The 8,770-nt window shown below is 43.8% G+C and overlaps 1 protein-coding gene across 1 annotated transcript; it reads left to right on the top strand.

Annotated features, from left to right (window-relative positions):
* The first annotated feature begins 2,699 nt into the window (after window positions 1–2,699).
* Window positions 2,700–7,903, top strand: LOC124654056 (NADPH--cytochrome P450 reductase 3-like). The gene is made up of 17 exons (XM_047193091.1): window positions 2,700–3,008; window positions 3,092–3,151; window positions 3,291–3,367; window positions 3,572–3,629; window positions 3,742–3,862; window positions 4,132–4,201; window positions 4,322–4,516; window positions 4,603–4,695; window positions 4,807–5,035; window positions 5,124–5,207; window positions 5,284–5,435; window positions 5,520–5,616; window positions 6,301–6,450; window positions 6,549–6,626; window positions 6,858–6,980; window positions 7,071–7,184; window positions 7,503–7,903. The coding sequence occupies exons 1-17, from the start codon at window positions 2,700–2,702 to the stop codon at window positions 7,581–7,583; spliced, it is 2,091 nt and encodes a 696-aa protein (XP_047049047.1). The 3' UTR covers window positions 7,584–7,903.
* The last annotated feature ends 867 nt before the right edge of the window (window positions 7,904–8,770 follow it).

Raw genomic sequence — 8,770 nt, 5'->3', positions numbered from 1 at the left:
TAAGCTGCTACTTCTATTTTTCATTTCATCCCTATCAAAATATAGCCAACTTTACTTATCCAGTGCAATGAACTCAATCGCTCTGCTTGAATCTTCAGATTGAGTAGGTACGTCGCAAGCTCGCTATTTGGTCGGAACAGAGTTTACTTTCGTTGACTACTTAAATGAATATTCCTAATTTACTAACGTTGTAGTCTTGCAGAGTATAAATAGCATATGGAGATGCATATAACAAAGAACAAAGTTCGCCCGAAAATGCAACACTAATTGCAACGACAAGTTTCCCTTCTAACTAATTGCATCAGATTCTGTTGTGGTGAGCAAAATTTGTAGATAAGGCTTGAACTTGTTGAGAATAAGGAACACCATCATATTCAGATTGTACAACCTTAAGAACGCCGCCTATAGGCAGATTATGCTCTTTGACCCGATTTTGTTATGTCAACTGAGGCATGAGCTTGATTATCTGATATGCATGAACACAAACAAACAAAAATAATCTAATAAAACCGTAAAAACACGATCGGTCTGATTTTACTATCGTCTATAGATAGATTCTGCAAGCCGGGGAACATCGTCTATAGAGAGATTCTGCACTTTGGCCTCATATGATTGTGTCAAATGAGGCATGAGCTCAGTTGTATGGTATGCATCAACACAATTTTCTGGTATGCATGAACACATATTATCTGGTACCCATGAACATAGGATAGGACATGCACCAATCAGAAAAATGTAGTACATTGATGCAGAGAGAAGATTTGGTGCAGGTGCGAATTGTATTTATGTGTTTCAAAAAATTATAAAATTTATTACATGAATATATACACATGTTCTGAACAATCATGTGAAATTTCCATGGAAAATGCATTGTATTTGAGCTACAGAAAAAGAAAACAGATTTTTGGCTGTATGTGTATAGGTTTGAAAACTCAGATTTTCTTTAGAAATTTGTCTTTTTGTATACCTCAAAATACAATGTATTTTCCCTGAAATTTCTACTGAACCTTCGCAATGGGTATATGTATGTGCATATTTAATTTCAGATTTTTTTGAGTTCCATAAAATATTTTTGGGTTTTTTTTTTCCCAAAAATTAGGAGCACTAGTATTCATATGCCAAAGGAAATTTCCCCTTGTTGTAGTACTATTCCAACACAAAAATCACACAAGGGGATAGAAAATACTTACAGCTAGGTTGGTGAGGATGTCACGATAGAATTTTTCACCTTGATTGGTGTCTTTGATTCAACCAAAAATATTTTTGGCACTTGCTTCCCAGAATGTGTTGTACATATGAAAATTTTCAACGTTGTGGAGTCGTACATGGTTGTAGTAAGAAAAGGAGAAACATGAGAAAAATATCTAATCAGATACTAAGAACAAATTTTTTGCATGAGAGATATTGCAGTTGCCTGATGAGGCGATAGGGCGAGAGCCGGGACAAGTGACCGTGCCAACACTCTCTTTGAGTCGGGTCAACAAAGAATGTATCGACTCGCCATGGCACTAGCTTGAAGACTGAATATGTGTCTCCTTGAGTGTGATGGGAATACACCTTATATGGCATGTAGTAGGCGGGGTTTTTGGTTTTGGCACGTCAGTTATTTATTTTTGGCAATGTGAATTCTGGAATGTGATTTTAGCAGTGTTAATTGGAAGGTGATTTTTGTTGCGTGTGGGCGTGATTTGGTTGACTGTAGACATGATGTAAACTAGAAAGTATTCTAAGCTGGGTGTAATTTTTGGTAGTGTTAAGATATAAGAATAGAGGAGTTGGAGTTAGATGGGGCGGACGGAAATGGGCAAGGTCACCCGCCCATACGTGGTACAATCAACAAACAAATGGAGCGATGTAGTGCGGATTTGGCAGAAAACAGAACATATTCATCCCTTCTTCTATAGGTAGTAGAGATAGAGAAAACATGTACGAGAGGGCCCCTTCCAATACTTAGCATGATGAAAACTCCAAATCAATAGAGATATCGAGGGAATGTTTCCTCTTTTATGAGCTTGGTTGACACCATTGATGTCACTCTAATTGACCGTGAATCATTGAGTTCTACACCAATGATTTTTTTTTTGGGTTAGCAACAATGCACGAAGCACCTGGTCGGTGTATCGATGGTGTGCACCAGTTGACATTGTTCCTTTTGGGAGAGTGATGGTATGGACTGATGAACAGTGCTCACTAGCCACACCCGACGGTGAACCATTGAGTTGTACACCCAGTTTGGTGCTACCTTGAATTTTTCCGGAAATACCTAGAAGGATATGGGTGCTCATAAACCTTATAACTTGCCGCCCCCAAAATTCAAATTTCTAGCGCTTAAAAAATTCAAATTCTTTTACGGCGGAGAACACATGTATGTAGGTGCGTGACTTTTTTATACGTAAATTTATAATTATATAGCTTAGACAAATATCATAAATTTCAAATGAGCAATTGATAGGAAACTCCCCCTCTTGAAATGTGTGATCAGATAAATATATGTAACTTTGTAGCGGAGTAAGTTTAAACGAATTTAGGAATACCCATGTCCAAAAATATTTGATTCAGTTTCCGGACGTGTGTAGATGAGAATTGTGATGGTGACCGGTGCTGCTTTTGTTTCGACTTGACGGCGCCGCAACACTACACGCACCTCTGCCCGTTGCCCGCACGCCTCGATCCCATCGAACCAGCACCGCCGCCCCGCCATGGACTCCACCGCGTCGGCGCTGGACCTACTGGCGGCGCTGCTCACGGGCCGCGCCTCGTCCTCCGACACCGACAGCGACGACGGCCACCGCCGCCTCCTCGCGCTGCTCGCCACCTCCCTGGCCGTGCTCGTCGGCTGCGGCGTCGCCCTCCTCGTGCGCCGCTCCTCCTCCCCCCAGCCGGTCCAGGCGCCGCCCCTCGCCGCGAAGAAGGCCCGCGAGGCGGAGGAGCCCGATCCGGACGACGGCCGCCAGCGGGTCGCGCTCTTCTTCGGCACGCAGACCGGCACCGCCGAGGGCTTCGCCAAGGTACCCGTCCGTCCTCACCACTCGCCGCCTGCTCGTTCCTCTCTCTCGGCGAAACCTAATTAACAACGCTGCTGCTCCCGCAGGCGCTCGCGGAGGAGGCCAAGGCCAGGTACGACACGGCCGTCTTCAAGGTGCTCGATCTGGTACGCCTCCGATTCCAGTTTCATCACCCCCAATGCTCTCCTGCCGCTCAAAACTCCCTCAATCTCCCCCCGCTTCTGCTGCGGTATGCTGTGATTACCGCGTGCTACTGACTGCTTCGTTGGGTCGCGGGGTGTTCAGGACGACTACGCGGCGGAGGACGAGGAGTACGGGGAGAAGCTCAAGAAGGAGACCATCGCGCTCTTCTTCCTGGCCACGTAAGCACCCTCAACTCCCGTCTCCACCTGATTACGTCTACTGCACTTGCGGGTTGCTTACCATCCCTGTCCAGCAAAACAGGCCAATTCACATCTGTCCAAACTAATTGCTATTTGAACCGGCAGTAAAGCTAGGGCAGCCCCGTTTTGCCGAACAAAGCTACACCGCTTGATTGCTAACGAGTTTTGCTGTTGCTGCTGTAGGTATGGGGACGGTGAGCCGACCGACAACGCCGCGAGGTTTTACAAGTGGTTCTCAGAGGTACGATTACTCATCTAGTGCTCTGAATGCGCTTGGGTGTGTGTGTGTGTGTGTGTGTGTTTTTGCGTCGTGGTTTATGAATTCATAGCCGTTTTGTGTCGTTGGTTTTCAGGGGAATGAGAGAGGTGAGTGGCTGAGCAACCTCCGGTTCGCGGTGTTTGCCCTTGGAAATAGGCAGTACGAGCATTTCAACAAGGTTGGAAAGGAGGTTGATCAGCTCCTCGCTGAACAAGGTAGACAAAAGCACAACGACTGAGTCATTTGTGTTCACCTACATATTTTTTTTAAAGTATGTTAACCTCAAAACTATGACGTACTGTTCTTCCGGGAAAATGATATAATTATATTGACCTTATAACCGCTTTACCACGTATAATTAGTTTTTAGTGAAATTCTGTGAATCCTCTGCAGCATGTTTTTCTAGTTACATTTTTTTTCCCTAGTTTCTGTCTGCCCTTTTTCATCTGCTGCTGGTTAACTTTGGTCCATCATGTTCTTCCAGGTGGCCAACGCCTAGTTCCTGTTGGTCTTGGAGATGATGATCAATGCATTGAGGATGACTTCAATGCTTGGTATGTACTGCCATGACATAATGTAGACTTCGATTCATCAGCTTTAGTATGGTGGTCCTATTTCAGCATGTAGCTTGTCTCTTATAAATCAAAGCTAATGGTTCCTTTCCTCAACTAAAGGAAGGAACTGCTGTGGCCAGAATTGGATAAATTGCTCCGTGCTGAAGAAAATTCTTCAGCAGCATCAACTCCTTACACGGCTGCTATTCCGGCGTACAGAATTGTGTTCACTAAACCAGAGGATGCCGCACATATCAATAAGTCTTTCAGTCTTAGCAATGGTCATGTCGTCTATGATATTCAACATCCTTGCCGGTATGCTTTTTTTTTGGGCTTTTATGCCACTGATTCCAAGACTATGGTTGTAGTATGGGCGAACTCTAAGCATGCTTCTTTTCCAGGGCAAATGTGGCTGTGCGCCGGGAGCTTCATACACCAGCTTCTGACCGGTCCTGCATTCATTTGGAGTTTGATATTGCAGGAACTAGCCTCACGTAAGCATATTGAATGATCTAGCTTTGTCAGTTTCTGAAAATTAGAGGGAAAAAAAGGATGATTTTAGTTGGTTTCAAGACACCTGATTAATCCTCATTTTTCCCTTCCAGATATGAGACTGGAGACCATGTTGGTGTTTATGCAGAAAATTCAACTGAGACTGTAGAGGAGGCAGAAAAACTGTTAGGTTATTCACCAGATACCACCTTTTCAATTTATGCTGACAAAGAGGATGGCACTCCACTTTTTGGGGGCTCTTTGCCACCTCCGTTCCCATCTCCCTGTACAGTGAGGGTTGCACTTGCCAGATATGCTGATCTGTTGAGTTCACCTAAGAAGGTGAATATATTTTTGCATATTTGTTTTCTCATTACGCTCTATGTTTGTATTTATACATATTTTGAATTTTCTCAATGGGTTGCTGCAGAGTGTTCTAATTTCTTTGGCTGCTCATGCATCTGATCCCAAAGAGGCTGAGCGGCTAAGACATCTAGCTTCTCCTGCTGGAAAGGTCAGTTTGTAATCTAGGTTAAGTTCATACATTCTGATAATGGTGTTGTTTTTCTCATATAAATTTCATTGGGCAGAAGGAATATTCTCAGTGGATAATTGCAAGTCAAAGAAGTCTCCTGGAAGTTATTTCGGAGTTCCCATCAGCGAAACCTCCACTTGGTGTCTTCTTTGCAGCTATTGCTCCTCGCCTACAGCCGAGATACTACTCAATATCTTCCTCACCAAGGTACCCTTGCCTTTCAAATAATACCTGATATAACATGAGCAAATTGGCCACTCAGTCAAGATTCATGATATCATATTGCTGCAGAATGGCACCAACAAGAATTCATGTGACATGTGCACTAGCTTGTGGGCAAACCCCTACGGGAAGGATCCATAAGGGAGTTTGTTCTACTTGGATGAAGGTACACTCCTGCCTCCGTTTTTTACAAAGCAGTTTGTTTTATAATATAGTAGTAGTTGCTAGTACTGTTCAACCTTTTAAGCTATTGCAAGATAATTGCATTTGACCCCTTTTGCTCCTTTGATGTTTGTATTCAACCCTGATTTACTTTGTTTTGTCTATCCTGAACATGTTGAGCAACTTCCAACTTTTTTCCCTCGGCAACTCCATGTTGAATCACACATATTTGATATTTCCTCACATTTAATGAGGTTGGCATAAATTTCTAGTTCAGTCAGCTTGCCTTTTTTTGTACCCTTAGGAGAACAACTGGTCATCTTTCGTTCATAGTTCTCAACTTCTCATTGTGAGCTTCCACGTGTGCCTTTCTAAATTAAATGGATTATATCAGACAGCTCATTTGGTCCAATGATGCAACCTTGCATTACTCCGTGTGAAGCACACTATTCCCTGTGAAGTACAAATACGTTGTAGATCTTGTACCCAACAATATGATTAAAGTTCTCAACACATACTTTGTGTATCTGTTGTCATATATAGTCACTCAAATTGAACTTTGAGATGCGAATATAGTCATTTCTAATCATCATGATCAGCGTGTAGTCAAAGTTCTAAATCATCCAAAGTAATTGTCAGTGACCATCATGTCATATAGTAAACCTTTATCTGATCATCCTACATGCAGAATTCAACTCCCTCGGAAGAGAGCCAAGAATGTAGTTGGGCTCCAATTTTCGTGAGGCAGTCTAACTTCAAACTGCCTGCTGATCCTACAGTCCCTATTATAATGGTAGGCCCTGGGACTGGTCTTGCACCTTTCAGAGGCTTCTTACAGGTTTGTTTTGTCTTACCCTTCTTTGTCTCACATATTCTTCAGGATTTGACACTCTTCAGTATGCTAATTTTCATATCCAACCCATTTGGCACTGGCAGGAAAGATTAGCTTTAAAGGAGACCGGAGTGGAACTAGGCCGTGCCATTCTCTTCTTTGGGTGCAGAAACCGCCAGATGGTATGACCTATGTTTCTTTGTTCTTCAGCTTCATCTACATTTGTTGCTGTCATGATAGCCAGCATTTCATCTATAATTCCCATGGCATAGCAAATTCTTACATATGTGTCACAGATATTATTCTGTGCGGCTGTTTCCCTTGTCAAACTCCTTGTCATCTGCCAGGAAACTTTTCTGCATTTGCATTTTACACATCTTTAAAAGTTGCCTGATCAATATTTATTTCTTCAGGACTTCATATACGAGGATGAGCTCAACAACTTTGCTGAATCTGGAGTTCTCTCCGAGTTGATTGTTGCCTTCTCTCGTGAGGGTCCTACAAAAGAGTATGTTCAACACAAAATGGCAGAGAAGGTAAATCGATGCTCATTATTTATTCAGGTGCTGTTAATCAGTTACCATACCTTATTTTCCCGACTCATCATTCATGTGTAATCTTCGCAGGCTGCCCATCTTTGGAGCATAATTTCTCAGGGTGGCTATGTGTATGTCTGTGGCGACGCCAAAGGCATGGCTAGAGATGTGCACCGCACTCTGCACACAATTGTTCAGGAACAGGTATTGGTAGTACCCCAAATCGTATTTGTCACGTCACTATTCCTTGTTGCGTCTTTATCTGTGTCATACATTGTCAACACTATCACTGTGTTACTACTCTAGGAAGCAACATTGAAATGTGGGTTAGAAGAAAACCATACTTTCTAACAGATTACTGGTCCAAGGAGATCTCTTCACTGGCTCTGACCAGTGCCAATTGCTACTTCATCTGTCCACACTTTTGTTTTAGAAGTTGATGTAGTACGGTCAAGTGGCTTTGGTTACCTCTCTTTAGCTCGACGGTGTCAAGCTGAATCATTCATACACTTCTCATTTCAGGGCTCTTTGGACAGCTCTAAGACGGAGAGCTATGTGAAGACCCTGCAGATGGAAGGGAGATACTTGAGAGACGTATGGTGACAAGTGCGATCATGAGAAAACGCTTATACAACTGTGGAATGTGCGCAAGCGTAGGAATTTAGCGAAAAACAGGGGAAGTCTGTCTCCAGTCTCCTGCTTCAATATGTTTGGCAGGGGATACACACACATGTGGTGATATATGTTGGATCTTGAGGTTCGCATGCATGGAACATATAGTAGTGTGATCATTGATGTATAGTAATATTGCAGCTAGGTATTTATTATTTGTTGGGAGGATCATCATTGATTAATTCTTGTGATATCTGATCTTGTAGTACCGAAGATAAATAAAGATGGCCATTTGCATATCAGCTGATTAATTACTCTTTGCCACAACAATTGTGTCTGTGTGCATAACTAGGTCCTTTTTATTCCATATTTATATAGTAGTGCGCATGTCGATGTTCGCAGAAGTTGGCGGTATTTCCACTCTTTTGTCTATGAAATGAAATGCACCCGCTTGGAACCACAACGGCATGTAGATGCATGGAATTAGAGCATCTCCACCGGCAGCCCATTTGGGGGAGCTCCTAAATAGACGCTTGCACCTCCGTTTGGGGGACGCCGACACAGCATCCTTCATTTGGGGGAGCTGCTCCCACACCGGCGGCCCCAATAGATAATTTGAATTTAAAAACTAAAACACAAGCATAGAAATTTGAATAAGTTTACCAATATGAAGTTTGGGCCAACACACGGCCACCAAATTCGAATAGGTTTTGGAATAAGAAGTTTGGGCCAACACACGGCCACCAAATCGCCGTATGCGGCGCAAAAAAAGGGCTTCCAAGCCAGATGATCACATGAAGGAGGTCACGGATGGCTCAACCTCGACGACTTCCTCATCGGCGGCCGGTGGCAGCTCCGTCGCTGCAATAGGATCCACGGTCGGTGCCGGGGTAGACATGAACGTGGACGGTGCCGAGGGAGACGCCGACGCAGCTCGCGCCGCCATCACCTCTTGGCCGATGCGCTCGCGGTACATCTCGTGCCACGCCCGCGCCAACGAGTCCATCTTGTCCATGTCGGCCATCAAGATCTTCGATTCTTGAGAATTTTGGCCAACGATAGCTGCGTCGCTTCGTTGGTGGCCTTCATGGCAGCGGCGTGAGCTTCTAGCTTCGCCACCTCCACCTTCTCCCTTTCCAACGCGATCTTCATGTATTGCTTGTCGAGGATTGCCTTCC

The sequence above is a fragment of the Lolium rigidum genome, chromosome 5, assembly GCF_022539505.1.
Source record: "Lolium rigidum isolate FL_2022 chromosome 5, APGP_CSIRO_Lrig_0.1, whole genome shotgun sequence".
Taxonomy (NCBI): Eukaryota; Viridiplantae; Streptophyta; class Magnoliopsida; order Poales; family Poaceae; genus Lolium; species Lolium rigidum.
This window is presented reverse-complemented; position numbering and strand designations above follow the sequence as displayed.